General features: G+C 43.4%; 1 protein-coding gene across 1 annotated transcript in view; it reads left to right on the plus strand.

Annotated features, from left to right (window-relative positions):
- LOC143782325 (dynein axonemal heavy chain 5-like) overlaps positions 1-25,375 on the plus strand; it is a 610,263-nt gene that overhangs the window by 138,509 nt on the left and 446,379 nt on the right. Inside the window, exons 22-25 of the mRNA XM_077269680.1 lie at positions 2,510-2,717; positions 8,649-8,736; positions 20,578-20,701; positions 21,258-21,424. Coding sequence (XP_077125795.1) covers positions 2,510-2,717; positions 8,649-8,736; positions 20,578-20,701; positions 21,258-21,424 — 587 coding nt within the window. The remainder of the gene's footprint in view (positions 1-2,509; positions 2,718-8,648; positions 8,737-20,577; positions 20,702-21,257; positions 21,425-25,375) is intronic.

The following is a 25,375-nucleotide window of genomic DNA, read 5'->3' on the forward strand; positions in this document are numbered from 1 at the left end:
TGGGCAATACTAAGGAAATCCTGAAAACATGACATGTTGGTGGCTCTTGAGGAACACTGCTATAGAGAGACACTACTAAGGCTGTGTTCACATGTCCAGTAATGATCTATTAGAACAGATCCAACAGCAATCCATTGGCAAAAAAGTTGTGCAGACACACCTTTTAAGGCCATTTTTTAAAAAAATGCTTTTTTAACATTAAAGTCTGTGGAAAACGATCTGTTTAATAGTCATCCGTTTTTCTTTCATTTGTAACGGATCTTCTTACTGGATCTGTTACAAATGGAAAAAAAAGAGGGCTAATTAACAAATCTGATTATATAGACTTCAATGTTAAAAAACCGGATCCAGCAGAGATCAGTTTTTTACAAATGGACTAAAAAGTTGTGTCTGCACAACTTTTTTGCAAACTGATTCTTGCTGGATCCATTTTAAAGGATCACTTCTGGACATATGAACATAGCCTAAGCAGTCAAAATACATTGTTGCATGTTAAAGGGTTATCCACAAGTTGTCTATTGAGCAGTTCTCCTCCTTTTGCTATCTCCTTACTGCCTGGTTGCTTGGGAGGAGGTCAGGTACTCTTCCTTGAGTGACTGTTCTGGTCCGTTCACTTCTGCTACTGTCATTGTTCTGAAGTCTATATTTTTATCACTAAATTTATAGATAGGGATAACAGTGCATTTGGGCAAGCACATGACTCGGGAAAGTGAACGCTGTGATTAAGAGAACTGCTCTTGAAACTGCAGATGCTGTGGGTCAGGGAATATGATTATGAAAGAATGATAAGAGCAGCTTGATTGGGATCTGAGGGAGCGGAGGGGAGAGGAAGGTGAACAGCTTACTGTTTAGAAATCAATGGGTTGGAGAGAGTTGACTGGTATCTTAAAAATTAACTCCTCAATCTGCAGTGTAATTACCGCTTACACTTGGCCAGATTCTGGTGGCTGATCTGCTTGGAAACAAGCTGTTCACTATGTAAGATAAAAGTTCTCATTGAATGAATGAATTCTTGTCGTTCGTTAAGTGCATGTGTAAAGAGAATGAGGGTGGTAGCTGTGGACAAGCTGCTGCTCCATAAAATCCTGGCACTTTACAGGAAAATCCTGTCTCAGTCCCAATGTACTACCAGGTGTGGGTTGCATCACACTCACTTGTAGGCTACATGCCTCCACATTCTCCAGGGCTCCATCTTTAGGAGCTGCCTCACATAGCTCTGGGGAAACAAAGTTAATTTTAATAAGCAAAAGTTTACTGGACAGTTCAAGTTCATTAGATTGGAACATGCAGTATTGGGCGCAACACTTCTTAGTTCCTGTTTCGTTATTAAAGTGCATATTCTGCATTACTCTCCGTTCTTCCTGGACTATCCCTATAGTTAATGTTCCTGTCAGCCCCAGGGATTTCCCGTCCAGTCCTGCAGTGCACCTGGTATCCGTTACCTTCACTTCATGAGGTTCCACGTTCATCATCCCCTGTACACCAAGGGTTAAGGCACTCTTCATAGTACCTGTACCGAGCCTTGAGCTCCGGATGTTGCAGGAATGTCCGCAACGGATTCCTGTAAGACTTCCCACTGGCTCGAATGATAGATGCTTGCCCACTGCCAATTGAACTTAACCTTGGTTTCCGTACTTCCCTATTTCATTAACTATAAGGAAACAGTCCCTTTTTACTGAGGTTTGCCACTTACACTATGTCCTAAATTTTAACCTATACCTGTTCCACACTATACATGAAAAATATATCTAAAACTGTATGACACTATTCCATTACAATATGCAGAGAATTGGTGTCTTCAGGGGTAGGAACACAATAGTACAGTCCACCACTCTTACACATGTTCAGCAATTGTTCTAAAGTGGATCCTTTTCTTGTTGCTCTTAGAGCCAGGATTCTCGCACGTCAGGGTGTCAAATGTTTTACTCTCCATATTCATGTACATGTGTTATTATAATCCAGGGGTATTCTCTGCAATGACAAAATCATATTCACTTCGCTTTTCTCTCTTAATTTACAATGCCTCCCAGGATTGTGATCATTGAACTCTGCATGCTGTTAATATAGAAGCAGCTGTTTGATCTTAACTCCATCGCTAAACTATTCCTATGGTAATTCACCCTGTACATCTACATGTGTTTCTCAAGTCAAGCACCCCATCGCAATAAAAAGGAAGGCAAGAGACAACTTTATTTCTACCTCTAAAACATTTATAGGTGCCAATATTTTCTTTCATTTATTTTTTAATGGATTTTCTTATGAGTACATAACTGTAAAAAGGAATGATCATAAAAAAAAGTATGAACACCAAAAATACAAAATGTTTAGTTGTTTTAGAGGGTGAAAGTATTGGGGATACAAGGATTTTGGTCACACCTGGGCTCTGGTGCTTGAAGTTATCTCTTTTGGTTGCCCTGCAATAAAACTTGTGTTTATCTGTTAAATATAATATGTGAAATATTTTATAATTTCACAAGAAATTAAATTATCCATTTTTCTAATATTTCAGATATAGCCAGTGTCTACAGCTCCTTAAGAGAGGTGGAACAGATTTGTAAGGAAGCCTCTGACATCCTGGAGTGCCGAATTGAGAAGTTACTTCTGGACATTTCTGACACACTGTTGGTGGATTTACCTGAAGAAGATACCATCACCGTTCCAGTTTTCTTGGAAAGAACAGAGAAGGTCATTGCTGCTGCTGCAGAGACTTTGTCCATGTAAGTTTTCTTTTAGTAGACAGATAAACTACTATGAGATCCGTTTAGTGAATGTTGTGAACTTATTATGACGTATTCGTTAAATGTCACCTGTGGGTGAGAGATGATAGTTAGAGATTCATTACAAGCATTCATCACCCATTGGTTATATTGGCATCCATTAAACAGATGAGACATGAAAAGATCATACTCACAGGCATTGGGGGGGGGGGGGGCAGGGGGTTGGTTCAAGGTGCTCACCACACATCTAAATAAATTCCTTGAGGGGTTTAGTTTCCAAAATGGGCTCACTTGTGGGGGGTTTCACTGTTTAGGCACATCAGGGGCTCTCCAAAAGTAACATGGTGTCCGCTATCAATTACAGCCACTTTTGCATTCTGAAAGCCAAACGGCGCTCCTTCCCTTCCGATCCGTGCCAGGTGCCCAAACAGTGGTTTTCCCCCACATATGGGGTATCTGCGTACTCAGGAGAAATTGCACAACAAATTTTATGATTTTGTCCTGTTACCCTTGTAAAAATGCAAAATTTAGGGCTAACGTAACATTTTTGTAATTTGCATGTTGTTTTGAGCTGTTTGAGGGGTGCATTTTTTAGAATGGTGTCACTTTTGGGTATTTTCTGTCATATAGGCCCCTGAAAGTCACTTCAAATGTGATGTAGTTCCTAAAAAAAAAAAAATGGTTTTGTAAACGTTGGAAAAATTAGATTACTGATCAACTTTTAACCCTTCTAACAAAAAAGGAATTATGTTTAAAAAATTGTCCTATCGAACAAATTTTAACACTATCATGAAGTACAATATGTCACAAAAAACAGTCTCAGAATTACTGGGTTCCTGAGTTATTACAACATAAAGTGATACTGCTCAGAATGATAAAAATTGGCCTGGTCACGAAGGCGAAAACAGGCACTGATGTGGGAAAGTTAAACAAGCCCAACTTTCCAACCTTTCATCATATGAGAGGCTTTCCATCCCTTGTAATAATCTAGTTGTCCTCCATTGAGCAAACTCTTAAGTTCCAAATATCCTTTAGGGGCCCAAAGCTGGATCCATATTGTAGATATGGCCTTACCAGTGATTTATAGAGGGGTAACAATTCATTGGTTTCACAGGAGTTTATCTCTCTTTTTATACACCCTAAAATCGTGTTTGCTTTTGCAGCTACTGCTGACTAATAGACCATACTTTTGCTGCTTCTGCTGATTTATAGACCCTATTGAGATTTTTGCATGTACAGTATGTAAAGAGTTTTTCATGCTATATATAGGAAAAACAAACTGTGAATTCAGCCTAAGCCCCGGCATGCCAACCGTATATCGTACTAATGTTATATGTCAGAGGACAAGCTTGATGAAGATTCAAATGCTTGTCTTAGTGGATTGTTCTAATGTTCTATCTTATGGAGCACAGTGCTTCCAGATTGCAGATTGACAGTGCGGACTATCGATATAGTTGTGATACTGATCTGAACTAAGCGCATTATTGAGTTGTTGGTAGAGACCCCTTTGCCGCTGCAACAATGGAGAAGCATAGAGGCACAGGAGACGATGGCTTCAATGGAATGGGCGTTAGGCAAGTATAACTGTGTTTCCTATTTTTAAATAAAAAAAAATGTTTTTTTATTTCAAATAAATAACTTTATACTTGCTGTGTGTTTATTTACAATACAACTATAGGATTAGTAATGGATAGTTGTTTTATAGACGCCTCTCTATTACTAAGCTGTGGGCTTGATGTCACCTGATAATACAAAGGTGACTCAACCCCACAAATATTAACCTCACTTGCCACTGCTACAGGGTAAGTGGGAAGAGTCGGGTAAAGTGCCAGAATTGGCTCATCTAATAGATGCACCTTCTCTGGAGCGGCAGCAAGCTGCTACTTTTAGGCTGGGGGCCTAATATCCATGACCCCTTACCAGTTTGAGAATACCAGCCCCCAGCTCTCGGAGATCGCAAACATCTGCTATTTCGCATGCGCGGGCAGCACCATCTTATTGAAGGACATTTTTTTCTTCTCCAGCAAGATGGCGTCTCTGGCGCCTGTGCAACAGCAGCTATCGGATCTCTATATAAACCGATAGCTGCTACTGTGCAGACACAGCGGGCGCCATTTTCAAAATTACTTTTTATTTTTTCCTCGCTCAAGGTATTAAGTGCACCACATACCCCAACCCCGCCTTAGGGCACGAGAATCTCATTAACACAAAACTGAAAATAAAGATTAAGAAACAGCCACAAGACGGATTTCATCAACTAAGGTATTTTATTCAGTATAACGGCGCCGACATGACACTGTGTGTAGGTTACTATGCACAATCCTGCTGACAGGTTCCCTTTAAGAATGAAGAGGATTTTTCATGGTTAAAATTTGCTTGTTTTAAAAAGCACTTTCTAATTCTACTTAGCCAATTTTGTACTTAATGACCAGGCCAATTTTTACAATTCTGACCACTGTCACTTGTCATGAGCTTATAGCTCTGGAACGCTTAAACGTATCCCACTGATTCTGAGTTTGTTTTTCGTGACATATTGTACTTCATGTTAATGGTAAAATTTATTCGATATAACTTACGTGTATTCATGAAAAAAATGGAAATTTTGCAAAAATTTAGAAAATTTAGCAATTTTCAAAATTTAGTTTTTGAACCCTTAAATCAGAGAGAGGTGTCACACAAAATAGTAAATTATTTATTTACTATTTTGTGTGACACCTCTCTCTGATTTAAGGGTTCAAAAATTTAATTCCCACATGTCAACTTTATATCAGCACAATTTTGGAAACTTTTTTTTGTTAGGATGTTATAAGGGTTAAAAGTTGACCAGCAATTTATCATTTTTCCAACAAAATTTACAAAACTTTTATTAACCCTTCAGGTGCTTCACGAGAACTAAAGCAATGAGGAAGGAAAAAATGAACAATTTTACTTTTTTCCAAAAAATGTACTTTGGAACCAATTTTTTTATTTTCACAAAGGTATCAGGAGAAAATGAACCACAAAATTTGTTGTGCAATTTCTCCTGAGTACAACGATACCCCGTATGTGGGGGAAAGTCACTGTTTGGGCACATGGCAGAGCTCAAAAGGGAGGGAGCACCGTTTGACTTTTTGAATGCAAATTGTCTGGAATCAATGGTGGGCGCCATGTTACCTTTGAAGACCCCCTTTATGTACCTAAACAGTGGAACCCTTCAATTCTAACTCCAACCCTAACATCAACACACCCCTAACCCTAATCCCAACCATAACCATAACCTTAACCACAACTCAACCCTAACCCTAATGGAAAAATGGAAATAAATGCATTTTTTTATTTTATTATTTTTTACCTAACTAAGGGGTTGATAAAGGGGGGGGGGGTTGATTTACTTTTCTTTTTAATTTTGATCACTGTGATAGGGTCTATTCAATTTCCTATTGTTGCCGGGTGCCGGCCAGCAGATCTCGGTGCACTACACATGCGCCATTTTCTTCTTGGAAGAAGACGCCAGCAGCTGGTTGACAGGACCGAGGTATGCGGAGGGTCCAGGGATGCTAGATCACATCAGAGGAGAGAGAAAATCAATGGGAAATCAGCCTTTTTTTTGCTGTCCCCTCTATTCCGTGAATAACGGTGATTGCAACACTGGGGTTGGTAAAAAACAACCCGAATCATGTTCTCTGGGGTCTCAGCTACCAGACGCCTGAGAATTTCCAAAGCTGGGGGGCGCTATACACTTATTTCTCAGCGCAATTAAAAAGTGGCGCTGAGGAATAAGTACCCTTAACTGCTGCCGTTAAAAGGTGTATCGGGAGTCGTTAAGGAATTAAAGATACACACTGAAAAATCTGTGATAGATTATTCAGTGCACATAAACTTTCATTGTTTACACAGGACGATGCACTATGGAGAATGACAATCAACACAAAAGGTCATTTCACCCGACAAACAAGCATTTTGCTTGTTCATCGGATGATTGGCTTTTTCTACTTACCTTCCCTGCACGCCCTCGCTACATCTTGTTCTGGTGCCAGCAGCTCCAGTGGCTGAGTGATCACGTGTCCCCGCTCATTAAGGTAATGAATATTTACTCCACTCCACGCCTATGAGAGTGGACAGAGGTGAATATTCATAACTTTTAAGTAGCACGCACCCATGACAGTCCAGCAGCTGCTGGATGCCGGCAGCTGACACTATGTGTGCTATAAGACAAATGAATATTCACTGCCAGCGCAGTGAGTATTCATTTCTTTTTAGCAGCGGGCACAGGACTTAGCCACAGCCACCGGCTCTTGCCTCCTGTGTCCCGCTGCTACACTGCTCCCCCTCCCCCACCATCTTCTGGGACAATGACTGGAGTATAAGCCGAGGGGGTATTTTCAGCACAAAAAAAGTGCTGAAAAATTCTGCTTAAACTCGAATATGTACGGTAGCCTATTTTGCTAAAGTATGGAGTAGTTTCATCACTGAAAATGCCTGAAGAATGGTCGGTTCACTTTAACCACTTGCTAAAAAGCTTAAACGTATGAAGAACAAAATCTTTCAAGTATTTTCTTAGCACTTTTCCAGGCATTCTTCAGCACAGGCCAGCTAACAGAAAGACATGAAAAAAAGTAATGTGAACTTACCATTTATAGAAGTAGAAACATGGAATTCATGTAGGAGAAGAATCCGTCACATGATGGACACAAATGGTATTAAGCAGAACCCATAGACCAGGGGTGGGAAATCTTTTTTTCTGTCAAGGGCCATTTGGATATTTATACCATCCTTTGGAGGCCGTACAAACTCCGCCCACAAAGTACATCCTGATGCAGGCACTGGTTCCAGGACTTAATCATTCATTGCATGCCCTTCAGTGTTCAGTAGTGAACACTGCATGTATTTGCTGACAGAGCAAGAAGAAATTAATGAGCTGGTTGTAATCAAAATACACCTCCCTGCCCAAGAATGCGGTCCCAGAGAATCTGCTCAGGGGCCTGATAAAAGGTCATCGAGGGCCATAAAAGGTCCTGGGGCCTGAGGTTCCCCACACCTGCCATAGACTATACTTGTGTTCTTTACGTCACTTTACTGAAAACAAAAATTGTGAGATCTTATGGTTTCTGTGGGTGTCTTTATTAGGTTCAATGGAGTTAAAGTGAACCTGACATCTCATAAATGCTGACCAATCCACAGGCAGCATGTATCAGGCACTAGATGCATGATGTCAGCCATCTGTGTTTGACTCTGAAATGCTGAGGTGCTTCAGAGAAAAACATACTGTAATAGCCACTAGGGACAGGGCTGCGCTGTAGAGTAACTGGACAGGCGGGTCCCTGACGAATTCTCCCTGTCCGCTGCCCTGGATAGACAGGTCTCTGACTATATCCACTTGAAGGAAGAGACCTGTCACTCCAGGTGGGGAGAAGCTGCCGGCACAGTGTTTCAAAGGCAAACATACCTTGCTGAGATCATACAGCCAATGCCTGATACCTGCTGCCCACAGACGAGACAGTATCAGCTGTCAAGTTCTCTTTCAATAATGGTGTGTTTTCGGAATGGTACATCTGATTTGCTGGCAATATTTGATAAAGCTGAAATAAATGCCGAGAATGAATTGATGTCAAAACAATTTTTCCCCTTTTATTATGACTATTAATCTATATTGCCAAGCCACACCAGACATTAAAGAGTCCTTTATATTCTTTGATATGTCTTTGTATGAATATGAGGTCTTCAATTTATGATGCTGCAAATAAGTTAAGTGCAACTGTAAGTTCATGTGTAATACTGTATATTGTATTAAACTAAGATCAAATGCATTCTTTAAAAGACTTTTTTACCAAAATGAAATTGTAAATCTGTAGCGCACAAACACTTTATTTTAGTCACTACACTACCAAACTCCAAGATGCACTTAAAAGATAATTTTTTGTACTTAAATAATCTTCTAATTTTATTCTCTAGGCAAAGCAAACAAGTGGAGCTTTGCTTGTATGAGATGATCGATGCCCTTAAAAGCAAATTGAAACCATCCGATAGGGACAATCTAAAGGTAATGAATTATTCTTTTTTTCTTTCTACCACATAAGATAAGTATTTTCTGAAAATACTTGAAATTCGCATTTCTTTGAATTTTTAGTGAAATTTTAATTTCATAAAGGTATCCCTATGGAGAGCAGAATTATCTTCTGTTTCCAACATACTGTAGTCCTACATAATCTGGGCTGGCCTTAGGCTCAATGGTGCCCTGTACAAAATTGCCCTTTGGTGCCCACACCCAATTATTTTTTTGTACTCATTTTTCCCCAATCACACACAATGATTTTATAATAATGTACACATATTAAAATCTGGCCCGTTTTGCCAGATCCTGAAGTAGCTCCATTGCTCCTGGTTGATCATTCACAGTCTAGTCTCTCTCAGCTGGCATCCTAACATCATAGCTTGACTCTGGGATAGGGCTAGAACAGACTTTCTAATGTAAGAGATGATGTCATAAAAAGCAAAGGACTCTCCCACATTACATTGCAGAGAGAGGTCATACTAGAAAGCAGTGATGTGCCAGTGTACTGGTAACTAAGAGGAGCAATGTTCTACAAGATGGAGCTATGTATAGGGGGCCAAGAGGTGTGATATACTGCAGGATGGGTCTGTACATAGAGGGGATAAGAAAAGTGATATACTACAGAAGGGGCTTTATACTAAGGACACAAAAGAGAGATATACTGCAGGATGGAGCTTTGTATAGAGGGGCTAAGAGGATATACTGCAGGATGGAGCTATATAAAGTAATTGATATTACTTGAGCTGTCTTTGTTGCCTGCTAACGAGAGACCAGTGATGTGAAACTGCAAATGTTGCTTTAATAGTGTCTATGGCAGAGGATTATCTTTTGTCCTATGGATCAGTAGTAGAATGGCATTTTCACAAAACTGATTTGTCAGCAGCAGGAAACAAACACAATTCTGCACTGCCTTGTTAGCGAGGAGCATCGCTAAACGCTTGGGCTGGATCCGAGGTCCATCGGAAGGTGAGTATATATCTATTTTTAATTTTAATTATTTTTTTAACAGGGATATGGTGCCCACATTGCTATATACTATGTGGGCTGTGTTATATACTGCATGGGCTGTGTTATATACTGCGTGGCCTGTGTTATATACTACGTCTCTGTGCTATATACTATGTGGGCTGTGCTATATACTATATGGCTGTGCAATATACTACGTGGCTGTGTTATATACTGCATGGGCTGTGTGATATACTGCGTGGCCTGTGTTATATACTACGTCTCTGTGTTACATACTACGTGGGCTGTGCTATATACTACATGAGCTGTGTTATATACTACGTGGGCTGTGTCATATACTACGTGGCTGTGCTATATAGTACATGGCTATGCAATATACTAAGTGGCTATGCAATATACTACGTGGCTGGGCAATATACTACGTGGCTGTGCTATATACTTCGTGGCCTGTGTTATATAGTACGTGGCCTGTGTTATATACAACATGGGCTGTGTTATATACTACATGGGCTGTGTTATATACTGCGTGGGCTGTGCTATATACTACTATACATATTCTAGAATACCCGATGCGTTAGAATCAAGCAACCCTCTAGAATGCCATAAATGTACAAGGTGGTAATATTTCTCTAGGTGAAGGTCTCATAATGAGTTTTTGGTGCTGTGCATTATCGACGTGCAGATAACAGTGTCCTACAGTATTCTAGCAAAGTGGATGGGATTTAAATCATGCCCACTATGTTTTTTGTTTACACAGTGTAAACTGTTTTGCGTTTAAAATCTGCAACATGCCAATTTCTCTTGTGAGTATACTGAGTTTTATATTTTACATTTTTTTCCCATAAAAAATTGGAAATGTAATAAAAACACATGTAATCTGCATAAGAACAGCTAGGGAGCCCTGATATTGGGAGGACAGACACCATGACAAGATGGAGGGTGGGAGTGAGCAGGTTAACATAAAGGTCAACAGGGGCACAGAAGTGTATTGTCTCCAGTGGGGTAGGGCCAAGGGATGTGATTGGTTAGGGGGTTGGGGAATGTGAGGATGGGTCAAAGGACCTTTTATAAGGTGTGGGGGGAGCAATTTACCTCCTCTTTGTTCTGGTCAACGAAACACACAGGACAGGACACGACATAGGAAGCTGTTGCAGCATCTGGAGTAATGGCAGATCTAGCAGAGCTGATGGAGCTAGTGCTGGTGGCGTTGGTGGTCCATGGATCAAACTTTGTGCAGAAGCTGCTACATGTGGCCTGCAGGGACCCTCCTGGAGCTGCGGTAACTTCTGGAGCACGCGTTCGTCGGTCAGGGCCACCAGTGGGCTATGCACCTGAGGGATCCCGGAGTAGCAGGAAAAGATCTAGGAGTCCCCTTGGGGACCCTCTGGGGATGGAGGAGATGGCCACATGCTCTGCCTCTCTCCCGGTCACCAGGAGGAATCCTCGCTGGAGACACGGCATTCCTGAAGTAGGCATGACCCAGATGCGGACTACATCTGGTTTGCGGACTACAGGGATCCGGAGCAGAGGCACGTTGGCCCCCAGTGATGGACAGGCAGGGGGGCACAGTCACGGTGAAAAAGTGGAGAAGAGCAGGGGATTATTGAGGTCAGCGTGCGTGCTGGAGATGGGCACGGTGACATGTGCGGCAGCAGGCTCAGTCCGGCCATGCAGAGCTCCATCTACAGGTGGGTCCTCCGATCAGAATGCAGCTATGGAAATTAAAGCTTGGGAGAGCGTGGATCAGGATGCAGCAGCATCAGCGGACGAGGAGCTGGAAGCAACCAGCATGGTGGGTGATCCAATCATTCCACTGAGTGAGCCTGATGAGCATGTTAATAATGTATTCAATTTGCCTTTTGTAGCGAATGTTGCTAGTGGTAGTGGTGTTTGTAATGTGGAAGGGGTGGTACATGGTAGGCAAGATCATAATGTTTGTTCATCTGATTTGTGGGGTCAATTGTTTGGTGTTTTGCAGGGATTAGTAGCAGAGCGCATAGGGTTGGGTAATATGCAGTCCCTGGTGGATGCTTGGGGCCTCCGCCGCAGACAGGGGTGGTGGCAGAGATGTCTGCAATGGTGAAAAAGGGGGTTCCAGGTGGGCAACAGCAGGCTGGTACATCAGGGACAGGTTTGGAAAAGATCTCAGAACAGAAAGAAATGGAGGATGAGGGTGCGTTTAGATGATTGTGCAAGAAGTGAGGTCTATGTATGTTTTGAAGACCCTTTGGGAGCGCATCTGAGGCAGGAGGTAAAGGATGAAATTTAGGGAGGGGAGTATGTAGAAATATTTTCACTGCTTCCTTTGGAAAAATTTAACTTGGATAAAGTAAAGCCTAGCGATACTAAGAAGGAAAGAGATGAGGAGGAAAAAAGGAGGTATCGGCTGATACCGAGGACGTTTGCAAACTGGTTACAGGCATTTGCTATTCTAGCAAGTGTGATAGGGGAGAAGGAGTCAGAGCATTGTTCGGCTCTTTTCGGATATATGGATGTGATAGGGGAGGCGTGCAGGGTATATGGGGGAGTAGCCTGGAGCTGAACAGCTCAGGAGCACCTGAATGCCCTGACAGTCCAGATGGGCTTAATGCCCAGGACAACACAGTGGCCACGCAACGTTGACAAGAACAAGGCCCAGCGGTGCACCACATACAGTGATGAGGCTGTGACCCAGCAAAGTTCAAAGCAAAATGTCTCTTTAATATTCAACTCAAAAAAACACAGCACACAATATCCTCTGGATTATAGTCACTAAACACGCTAGTCCACCTCTGACCAGTTACCGTGGGCGACTGCACCGCTGTGCACACTGTCGGTGCCAGGCGTCTCAGCTCCCCTGGCTGCTTGGCTCTGCTTGACTGTGTTGGCTCACACTTGGAGCTCTGCAGAGCTGACTGCTCTGCCCTCTAGCCAACACCAGACTGACTCTGACTGTGACCCTGACACACCCAAATCCTATACTGCAGGGTTTTTATCTAGCAACATGTGGCCTTCAACCACATGGAAAACCTGGCCAGGAATGAAATGGACGCACCACTACTGTCTTGTAGTCCGTTTCAAAACCCAAAAGCCCAGAGCAGGTTTTTCCTAAATCTGCCTTGGACAACCAGCATGTCCAAGACCAACACTCACTTTAGTCTGCATTGCAACCTCAGCTATGCCTGTGACTGCAATGCACTCTCATGTCCTCATTACGCCTCCGTGCGCATCCTGAGGAAAGCATACAGTGACCCTCACATGTAACGTCAGTCACTGCCTCACAGGTGGTGGAGCTTGATTCTGTAAACAGGTTGCAGTGATGCAAGGGAGGCAGAGCAAGGGTTAACAAATTAATTTAAATTTAATTGGAACAATAGAGTATCTCCTCCCAATGAGAAAACAGTTAAATTGAAAAGGAGAAATTGCAATGTAACAACGGTCCAGTAATGAAACTTATCGTGTCTTTAAGGTCTTTAGCCGCAGGTGATCCGTTGGGGGTTGTAGTACCGGCAATGGCCAGTGCAGTATCCTGAGATGGGGTTCCACAGATTACGGTCCAACTTCTGGCAGCAGCGGGCAGTCACCGGTTTTACCCGCTGAGCCCCTAGTCCATAAACCTGTGCAGCTAAAGCAAAGAGAGCTGCCGAAATCTCAGTGTCATGCAGGGGCTGCTGTGCTCTGGCCGGCAGATGGGAGTGCAATTTAATGTCCTGCAGCCATCTCTCGTTTCACTGCGCGAGCGCAGTCTCTTTCGGCCAAGTGCATAGTGCTCTCCAATCTCACCATCCCACCCAAGTGTCCAGGAGAAGTCGGTCGCAGCATGTCGCGGCACTGATGCTTGTGGTGCGGAGTGAGCGACGCACCCTACTGCACTCTCCCTGACAGCGGGAAACTAACTTTCGCTTTGTGTGCTTTTGGCTCTACTTCCAGTTTAAACATGCCCCCTTGTCCCAGGTCATGGGGCCTGTCCGGTCCCCTATTACTTCCCCCGGGCAACATGTGACGCAGCCTCAACAATTCCGGACCCGACTCAATGCAGGTACCCGCAGTCTGGTCCGCGTCCTTACACTTCTTCCATGTCTTCAGACAGGCACTGACACTGTGCCAGAGATAGAATCCGAGGCTGCTGGATGAAAGGGGGATCTATGGAAACGACTGGGCTAGCATGAGACGAAGCAACAAATCTTCTTCATGCCCCTACCTTCCCAGCGCAAATGAGGCTAAACACCTCCTAACACCTAACACCCTCTATCAAGCGCTGCCACTATGTGATTTATAAGAACTGTAAGTCATGTCAAGGTAAAAAAAACATTTCAGAATGCCGCTCAAGGTGCTTGCGACCTATGACACAGCCTATGACTAAAAAGGCATGAAGTCAATTATTCATGGTTCTGGCAACTTTTGCTTTTCGTTCAAATGGTTTGTAGGTGACACACCACTCTTGGTCAACCATATGTTCATCAGTGGACACTATGGACCAAATATTGTTATAGTCTTCTGCCAAAATCTTGTTAACTGTGTCATCATCAAAATGGGAATCAAGCGAGCTGATTTCACAGAAAAAGGCATTTTTTTTGTGCTAGAATGTTGAGGGGGGTCCTTAGAACCCATTAGAAGTGACTTAGCTGTAATCTTTTTACTGGGAATCGTAGCAGAAAGTTGACCCAAAAGTGTTTCAAGAGCATAAACTACACCCGCACCATCTCCTGACCCCAATCGTCAGAAAACTGGTACTCATATATACCTTGTGGAACAGATGGAACTGGAACTATGTGGGTCTGACCATGCTTTGAGTGACAATGAACTGGAGTGTTTCTGTAAGATCTGGTATGTCATCCAGTCCCACAACATGAATGCCTGTGGGACCTCACGATGCATCTGATAATTTTTCTGTGGATGAAGGAGAGCACCAACTTGAGGATCTAGAGCCATGGCTTCACCTGTAGTATCTGGAGCTGTGAGATTGATGTCCTGCTATGTCTTCTAGCAGATCGATGACGTTGATCAGGAAGTTGTGGAGAGGGAAGGGGTGGTGGCATAGATGTAATGTCATTTAGTAATTGAGAGGGGACATCATGTTGTGTTCATGGCAGTAAGAGACTCCTCTATAGAAGACCTACTACCCTGAGATCACATTAATAACACTGTGGCACTGTGGGGCAGGAGAGAGGGAATTTTAATTTTTATAAATCATGCTGCATTACCACTGGGGCACGGAAGGCTGGCAGCTGCTGCAGGAAAAATATGAAGGTGAGGGAGAATGGCTGTCAGGAATGCACCTGACATTGGCACGCTCACTCTGTGACATGATGAGTCCTGGTCTCCAGTAATCCAGCGGGCGGACATGTGTGGACCACTAGCCACCGGGGTAAAGTGTTTGACTTTCAAAAGGAGGAGCATCCTGCTCACTCATTATATGATTGAGCCAGGACTCTCCCTTCCTCCTGATACTGTATCTCACAGCCATGCTGTTGGCCATAGCATGCTACTCTTACCAGACCACAAACAACCTCCGGGACCCACAATGTGAGAGGAGACAGAAAAGGAGCCGGGATCACCTTTTAAGGGTTGCATAGAAGGGAAGGAGAAAAGGGCTTACTGGTCTCAAAAATAAGAGGAGGATGGGACAAAAGCAATTATTAACACTTTACCAGAGCAGAGCAGTTGTAACATCCCTGCCGGCATCTCTGTATGGCTTCCCATCTCCCATCTTACTCACCACTCCGGGCCATGCTGTGAGTTCTGTCCTCTGCCGGCTCCTTGCTGTGGGCCCCATGTCCTTGATTGCTGCATACTTCCTGGCTGTATGCTTAGGGCGGTGGCCCCGACACCTACTGATTCTTATAGAGACTTTGTGCACACTCCTAATATGTCTCCAGCCTATTGCTGAGAAGCATCAGATACTTAAGGCATCTCCACTCACTGGGAGATTCCTGATCAATGAACTTTCTCTGTTAGTGTCTTGCTGCTGAGTTACCAGGTCCTGTCCTGTCTCTGCCTCCCTGGGGGCTGCATTCCCAGGCACTTATCTGTGTTCTTGTGTCTCGTTTCTGCCACCCTGGGGGCTGTATACCCAGGCCTGAATACTTGTCCTGTACTTGTTCCCGTGTTTGTCCCTGTCTGAACTCTGGTATATACCTGTACCTGTTTATATCCTTGCCTGATGCCTTTCCCACTCAGCTGTGCGTATCCTTGTGTCCATTCCCTCTGATCGCCGCAACCTGCGGTTCCGCTCTGCTCCGCGCATTCTGCGGCTCTGCTCTACTCCCATTTTGTTTCCTGCGGCTCTGCCCTGCTCTCCACATCCTGCCTCTTTGCTCTGCTCCCGCTCTGTGCCCTGTGAGTCCTTGTCCTTCTAGTCTGAACTGGTCCCTTACAGTTCCTGTCCCTCCAGTCTGTACTGGTTCCTACCTGCTCAGTTATCCTACTTATACCTGCCTGTGTTCCTGTCCTACCCATTACTGTCCCTATTCCTCCAGAGTGCCAGCCGTGACTGCCTGCTTGCCAGAGTGCCAACCATGCCTGCCTGCCAGAGTGCCAGCCGTGCTTGCCTGCCTGCCAGAGTGCCAGCCGTGCCCGCCTGCCTGCCAGAGTGCCAGCCATGCCCACCTGCCTGCCAGAGTGCCAGCTGTGCCTGGCTGCTAGAGTGCCAGCCATGCCTGCTAGTGTACCAGTCATGCCCGTATGTACTTGCCCGAACCTGTCAATAGACTTCCGTTACCCAATGGGATCAGCTGCTACAGCCAGACACCGCCCTTGAGTGGTACCTGGCAGCTACCTGCTGCACAAGCCTGACCTCACCACTAGAGGCTCCAGTGAACACTAAGGTAGCTGCTTAGTCAAGGCCCTCCAGGGTTGTCTGGTTTGTGGCACAGTGGGGTGTGAGTGTTACAGCAGTCAGGGGCACTTTCTCTAACTACTGTGCCCTATATCCTATCCTTTGCAATGTCAACCACAGACAGAACACGGATTTCACACTAATATCATCTGTGTGCTGTCACTGATATAGACGGACCCGTATGTATGAAAGAGGCCTAATGCAATGCTGAGCATAATAGCCACGTAAATTGCTATAAATTAAATGATGAGTTTGCTGTAGTAAGATGTGCCCAACTCATTGACCCCTTCACGACATATGACGTACAGTTGCATAATATGTTGTGTCCCTGCCCTTGATGTGGGCTTGCATTTATTCAGCCATCATCTGCCTCTAACGGGTGGAACAGATCTCTGCCGGTGGCTGTTAACATGTTAAATGCTGCTGTCAATCTGTAACCGCAGCATTTACCAAGCGCCAATAGGGGGACATATCATTACATGTGCCTTTCTCTGTGCCCATGATGTAATTGCGGGATGCCGATGAGTTGCCATGACAGCCTGGGGCTGCTGAGGAACCCCATGCCTGTCATTGCGGTCCTCCTGTGAAAGCCATCGTTTAGCTGGCATTCATAGAAGATCATGAATCTGATATTAGCGATATGTATAGTACTAGCGATCAGATGACTGCAACTTCAAATCCCCTAAGGAAAATAGCAAATACAGTAAAAAGTGAGAAAGAAAATGTTTTTAAAAATATAAAAAAACAACAAAAAAATAAAATTCTAATCACCCACCTTTTTTTTCCCTATTGAAAAATAAATAGAATAGAAACACATATTTTGTATCGCCACGTTCAAAAAAGTCCCATATCCTGAAAATTGAAAGCATTATGGGGAAATGGTGAGAAAAGCAAAATTTACAGGTTGTAAATTATGCGTAAGATAAGTAGCGTGAAGGTAAATTACTTGTTTGGTGTACATAGAATTGTACATGTGATATATGTAGGCTCTTATATGCGTTCATACAATAGTGCATTTAGGGTTAAATGTTTGTGACCACTTCTGGTACTAGGTTAAACCCAAGCACGTGAATGAAGTTGTAGCATATAAATAGATAAATCACTGTACACCTGTGAAATGCTATTCACAATGTTTGTACTGATAACAGAAATGCAGTTGTCCATTAAGAGGACACAATGTCTATGAACACTCACTGCAGCTATAAAGATCCCGTAGGAGGAACGGTGCAGGGGTCCGTAAGCACTCACTGTGCTTGCGATGATCCCATGGAAGAGCGGTGCAGAGGTGTAACACTGAGGCATGAGATCTTGTGAAAGCTCCCAGGGAGTCCCGTCCCTTCTGCTGGACTGTATATGGAAGCAAGCAGCGTGTGACCCTACGCTTCTGGGTACGGTAATCTCAAGGGGTGGTACTTCCCTTATGCATTTCGGACATAGAGTAGTCTCCTTCGTCAGAGGGCATTCAGGATAGGCAGCTCCTTGCTAGTTAAATTAACTTTTTTCTTCTTTTTTATGTGTCTAATGCTATACAGTATATCCATCTAGCACTGTGTAAAAAGTACTACTTGTCTTGCAAAAAACATGCTCTCATATGCCTATGTGAACAGAAAAATAAAAAAGTTATGGCTCTTGCAAAAAGGGAGGAAGAAAACAAAAATGAAAAAATGGAAAATAGCCCGGTCATGGAGGGATTAAGAGCCATTTTCTTCTTAAAATGAATTTGGCACATTATGGAGCTGCAGTGTATTACCACAATAAATGCACACCAGTAATTACAAATGTGCGGAAAAATAAGATTGCGATCTTACAAGTAGTTTTAAGTCTGAAAACTGGCAAAAACTGCATAATGAATAGGAGTATAATAATGTAGAAAGTTGTTTATATCCTAACTAGATGGTGGCCCGATTCTAACGCATCGGGTATTCTAGAATATGTATGCGTAGTGTATAGCACAGCCCACGTAGTATATTGCACAGCCACGCAGTACATTGTGCAGCCCACGTTATACATTGCGTAGCCCACATTGTACATTGCGTAGCCCACGTTATACATTGCGCAGCCCACATTGTACATTGTGCAGCCCACGTTGTATATTGCGCAGCCCACGTAGTATATTGCCCAGCCACGTAGTATATAGCACAGCCCATGTAGTATATTGCCCAGCCACGTAGTATATTGCGCAGCCCACGTTGTATAGTCACGTAGTATATTGCCCAGCCACGTAGTATATAGCACAGCCCATGTAGTATATTGCCCAGCCACATAGTATATTGCCCAGCCACGTAGTATATAGCACAGCTCATGTAGTATATTGCCCAGCCCACGTAGTATATTGCCCAGCCCACGTAGTATATAGGAATGTGGGCATCATATCCCTGTTAAAAAAAAAGAAATAAAATAAAAAATAGTTATATACTCACCTTCCGGAGCCCCCGGATCCAAGCGAAGTGGTTCCCGACGCTGCTCGTGCGCTCCGGTCTCAAGAGTGTATTGCAGTCTCGCGAGATGATGACTTAGTGGTCTTGCGAGACCGCTACGTCATCATCTTGCGAGATCGCAGCATGGACCGGTTACTGTAGCGTCGCGAGCGGGAAAGGCCTGTTGTCGATCCGGGGGCCGACGGACGGTGAGTATATAACGATTTTTTATTTTATTTATTATTTTTAACATTAGATTTAACATAGGCAGCATGAATAGTAAAAAGTTGGTCACACAGGGTTAATAGCGGTGGTAACGGAGTACATTACACCGCGGCATAACGCGGTCCATTACCGCTGCCATTAACCCTGTGTGAGGGCAGACTGGAGGGGAGTACGGAGCGGGTACTGACTGCGGGGAGGAAGGAGCGGCCATTTTTCCACCAGACTGTGCCCGTCGCTGATTGGTCGTGGCTGTTTTGCCACGACCAATCAGCGACTTGGGTTCCATGACAGACAGAGGCCACGACCAATTAATATCCATGACAGAAAGAAAGACAGACAGACAGACAGAAGTACAGACAGAAAGACGAAAGTGACCCTTAGACAATTATATAGTAGATAACTTATTTTTTAATAAAAGTTTTGATACATCAAAAAAATTTAACTTTTTTGTGCTGAATATGGGAAAATATTCTTACCTCTACAGCATTCACTTAAGGTCATGTTCCCATGGAAGCACTAGTCTTTCTGTAAATTTTCTGCAAGTGTATGCAGCAACATAAGAAATGAAATCTGCTCTGTTTAGTGCATTTTTGTTGCTTTTTTATGTGATTCCCTTTTTTTGTGTAGATTTGATGTCATACTGTAATGCATTTTTTAGTGTAGAAATGCTGCAATTCCGCACTTTAAAAAAAAAAAAAAAAACGCAGTTGCATTTTTCTATTCATTGTTTAGTCTTCCCATAATAGTTTTTTGGGAAAATCACACCACATCATGGTTGCGCAGCATTTTTAAACTTACAGAGGCATGAGGTTTCATAAAATCATATCCACTTTGCTGGAACTAACAAATACAAGAGATTTTCCGCACAAAAACCGCAGCAAAAATACCAACTGCATTTACGCTATGTTGGAATGTGACCTAATTCTGTCAATCAGAGTTATAAGGGTTATGAACAAGCAGTGTCCCTGAAGGTGCACCATAAATGTAATGGGATCACTTGCCTTGACAAAGTTGCACATGTTCACTAGGAAAAAGTAACATTTTTCAAACTGCAAATGGTCTTGTACAGTGACTGGAAGACTTCACAGGCAAACATTTCATTTATCAGGGCATTAATTCTTGGACCAATCTTTCACGCAAGCCTGCATACAAGGACTTCTAGATTGAAGGTCAATCAATCAAACTAGACAACCATTATTAACTGACCAGTCTCCAACATTGGACAGTCATAATTCTTGGACTCTTCAAGGTCTACAGAGAATACGATTATTGATATCTGACGGCTAACACATTAGTTGGATGTAACAGGAATTTAGCTATTTTTTTCTTTTATGCTGTTTAGTTAGTATCATATGCTATGCCTTCTAATCCACTGATTTTGTTTTTACTTTTTTCTTCTTTTAGCCTTCTTTTGCCTGTTTGCACCTAGATGCTAAGCAGAAAACTCGCTGCCAAGAATGTCTGTCTTGTAGTTACTATAATGTGATGGGTCATTTGTGTCAGAAAAATACGGATTCTCTTGTCAAATGTAAGTTGTTGTTCTTTTTCTAATTACTTTTGATACTGTTTGACCATAATCTAAATTTTTATATGCATATTTTTTTCAATAGTTTTTGCCTCCCAGTGCTGTTTTATATTTTACCAGGCATAATTGCTTAAAAATTTGGCAATCGAATTAGTTCAGGGACACTAAAAACATGATATGGTGATCTTTTAATAGTTGTAGCTTGGATAAATGATAGTTCCTGGCCATTTGAAGTATGTTCATACAATCCATAAATGGTTATAAAAATTGCAAAAGAAGTGAAATAATATTAATTGAAAATGTAGCAGAATGTAGAGCCAAAAAATTATCCATCCATAGAATGTATGGTTTCTTATACAGTATAATTGATGTAAGTAAAAAAGAAAAGAAAAGGAAAGGAAATGGACAGTTAAGAGAGATTCCTGTGAGATGGATCTTAAAATCTCAAAGAATGTAAGATCCAAAGAAAGAATGTTAATAAAATTGTCTTATTTTCACACACCTGCAGAGCGTCCTCTGTTTTATTTTCCTACTAACTTTTTCCTTTTGAATGCTTTAGGTACAAAAGTGTCTTTAGATATCTTGAAACGACGATTACATACTGTCAGTTCCAAATACCAGACATCAAAGTTTGTGAAGGACCAAACCACAAATCCATTATTCAAGGCTGAGATTCACCTTGCTATCCCAAACGTTGTCATGCGACCTAGCCTGGAGGATATACAAGTAAGAAAAATTATTTTCTCCCCTGCTGTCTATTACAGGAATCTTGCAAGTCAACAAGGAGTGCTGTGAGCATACAAAAGCACAGGGCTTTGGCCAAGTGCATTTATATGGGTCATTGAATTTTCTTTCTAAGTCTTTTCTTATGTTACACTTACTAACTGCTACAAAACTTCTTGTTCAAAAGTTCACCTTAGACTAATGTCAGTCAAACCCGCCGATATCGTAATTCTAGTATGTATGGGGGGGATTCCGACTCTATCCAGACATCAACTGTTGGGAAACAGAGATATCTGGAACATCGGATTTTGAACAGCTGATTCTTTTGTTCTTTGGGTGATAATCTTCTACCACAGGAGTTTAGCAGCGGTTCTCACACTGAGCCAAGCGTTCTTGTTTATGGTGGGCTTGGGAGACTTGGCTGTCGGCCAAATGATCGGTTGGCAAGCAGCAATCTACTGTGTATGGGGGGTGTAAAATGTGGGGTGTGATTTATCCCAGGTGTGTATTGAGATATTTGTAATGTCTGAGTTATGTATTACGATTTATTATTATAGTGTGTATTATGATGCAAATCAGACTGCACACTAAACTATTACACTCAATGACCTTATTTACCGTAATCCCTTTCGAACATTAGTCATATTGGTAGACCCTATTTGCAAATGAGTTTTCACAAATGGCTTACCTTAGCTGACAGCCAAACTCTTGCACCAATCCTGGTTGTTTAAAGGGAATCTGTCACCCCAAAATTGGCCTATAAGCTAAGGCCGCCGGCATCAGGGCAGGGGCTTATCTACAGCATTCTGTAATGCTGTAGATAAGCCCCCAATGTAACCTGCAAGTGAAGAAAAATAAGTTATATTATACTCACCCAGGGGCGGTCCCGGTGTGGTCCGATCCGATGGGCGATGACGTCGTCTTCTTTGCTGCCCGCCGCGGCTCCTGCGCAGGCGTACTTTGTCTGCCCTGTTTAGGGCAGAGCAAACTACTGCAGTGCGCAGGTGCCGGGAAAGGTCAGAGAGGCATGGGCGGACACACCGAATGTGCTGCCTGTGCACAGGGGCCCAGGAGGACAGGGGGCCCGATCAGCTGCTCAAATATCTTACTCTCTCATAGAGCCAGTGGCTGCATCTACACTAAGAGGAGAGGAAGGGGCTGTACCTGAGTCTTTTGCTGTCAGAGAGGGGCCTCTTCCTCTCCTCTGAGTTGATGCTGCCGCTGGCTCTTTGATATAATGAAGAAGCCCGGGATCCCTGGACATGCCACCAGGAATCATTGGACACACCCCCAGCTTCTCTTCCTGGTGTAGGCAGGATCAGGCCTGGTAAGTATGGCTGATCTCAGCCAGTCCTGTCTCCTGCCTCCTCCTCTGACTGCTGATGGGAACAGCCTCAGAGCAGTCAGTACATCTGTCACCTCTCCTGCCTCCTGAGCAGTTCTGATAACTGAACTGCCTGATCAATGTTCACATGAGCTATCACATCAATCCTCCCTGCCCCCTGTAGCTACCTGCACCACCTGTACTGAGAGGGCATTATTGAAAAGCTGCGGCACTGGCCCATTCAGATGCAGGAGCTACAGTCTGAATGCTGCCTGAGTGGCCAGTGCAGCCATTCCTCAGTAAAGACCCCTCAGTACAGGGGTGGTAAGTGACTACGGGTGGGGGAGGGCAGGTTGATGTGGTGGTCGATGTTCACATGGGTCAGACACCTGACAGAACTTCTCAGGAGGAAGAAGTGTCAGATCCATTGACTGCGGGGAGTACACTCTGCAGCTATCAGAGGTAGTAAAGAGGCAGGAGGACTGGCGAGAGCTGGAGATCTGGCCAGTAAGTGCTGATGGAGGACTGAAGACCCCCAGGATGGAGCTGCTGGAGATGGAAGAATGCACCTGACAGAGGGACGACACGAGTAAGTAACAAAATGTGTACAGACTTACTATCACCTACTGTATGTGTATTATACTACTGTATACTTCTGTGCGCCTGTTTGTAAAAGTCTATATATAAATATCTATGTAATTGCCTAAGGGGTACTTCTGTCTGTTTGTCTGTAACTTCCGTAACGGAAATCCTGGGTCGCTGATTGGTCGCGGCCGGCCGGCGGGAGTTATTAAACACCGCTTCACTTTTTACTATTGATGCTGCCTATGCCGAATCAATAGTAAGAACAGATAATGTTAAAAATAATAATAATAATAACTTTATTTATATAGCACCAACATATTCCGCAGCGCTTAACAAATTATAGAGGGGACTTGTACAGACAATAGACATTACAACATAACAGAAATCACAGTTCAAAATAGATACCAGGAGGAATGAGGGCCCTGCTCGCAAGCTTACAAACTATGAGGAAAAGGGGAGACACGAGAGGTGGATGGTAACAATTGCTTTAGTTATTTGGACCAGCCATAGTGTAAGGCTCGGGTGTTCATGTAAAGCTGCATGAACCAGTTAACTGCCTAAGTATGTAACAGTACAGACACAGAGGGCTATTAACTGCATAAAGTGTATGAGAACATGATACGAGGAACCTGATTATGGGTTTTTTTTTATTTATTTTTTTTATGATAGGCCACACAGGGATCGTTAGGTTAATGCGTTGAGGCGGTAGGCCAATCTGAACAAATGAGTTTTTAGGGCACGCTTAAAACTGTGGGGATTGGGGATTAATCGTATTAACCTAGGTAGTGCATTCCAAAGAATCGGCGCAGCACGTGTAAAGTCTTGGAGACGGGAGTGGGAGGTTCTGATTATTGAGGATGCTAACCTGAGGTCATTAGCGGAGCGGAGGGCACTGGTAGGGTGGTAGACTGAGACCAGAGAGGAGATGTAGGGTGGTGCTGAGCCATGGAGTGCTTTGTGGATGAGGGTAGTAGTTTTGTACTGGATTCTGGAGTGGATGGGTAGCCAGTGTAATGACTGGCACAAGGTAGAGGCATCGGTGTAACGGTTGGTGAGGAATTTAATCCTGGCTGCAGCATTCAGGACAGATTAGAGTGGGGAGAGTTTGGTAAGAGGGAGGCCAATTAGTAGAGAGTTACAATAGTCCAGATGGGAATGAATAAGTGAAACAGTAAGAGTTTTTGCAGAGTCAAAAGTAAGAAAAGGGCGAGTTCTAGAAATGTTTTTGAGATGCAGATAAGAAGAGCGAGCCAGTGATCGGATGTGGGGGGTGAATGAAAGCTCGGAATCAAGGATGACCCCAAGGCAGCGGGCATGTTGCTTTGGAGTAATGGTGGAACCGCACACAGAGATGGCAATGTCAGGCAAAGGTAGGTTAGTAGAGGGAGAGAACACGAGGAGTACAGTTTTTGACAGGTTCAGTTTCAGATAGAGGGAGGACATGATGTTAGAGACAGCGGTAAGACAATCACTGGTGTTTTCTAAAAAGGTTGGCGTGATAACAGGAGAAGAGGTGTATAATTGGGTGTCGTCAGCATAGAGATGGTACTGGAAACCAAATCTACTGATTGTTGGTCCAATAGGGGCAGTATACAAAGAGAAGAGGAGGGGGCCTAGGACTGATCCTTGAGGAACCCCAACAGCATGGAGTAGTGACCATTAGATTTAGCTGTTAGTAGGTCATTAGAGACTTTAGTGAGGGCAGTTTCAGTAGAGTGTAAAGAGTGGAAGCCAGATTGAAGAGGGTCGAGAAGAGAGTTATCTGAGAGATAGTGGGTAAGACGGGAGTGGACCAGGCATTAGAGGAGTTTAGAGATGAAGGGAAGATTAGAGACAGGTCTATAATTAGCGGCACAGTTTTGGTCGAGGGATGGTTTTTTAAGTAATGGATGTCTGATGGCATGCTTAAATGAGGAGGGAAAAATACCGGAAGTGAGAGAAAGGTTGAATATTTTTATTAGGTGAGAGGTGACAGCCGGGGAAAGGGACTGGAGGAGATGTGATGGAATGGGGTCACTGGTGCAAGTGGTCGGGCGAGAAGATGC

Source organism: Ranitomeya variabilis, chromosome 6 (assembly GCF_051348905.1).
Source record: "Ranitomeya variabilis isolate aRanVar5 chromosome 6, aRanVar5.hap1, whole genome shotgun sequence".
NCBI lineage: Eukaryota > Metazoa > Chordata > Amphibia > Anura > Dendrobatidae > Ranitomeya > Ranitomeya variabilis.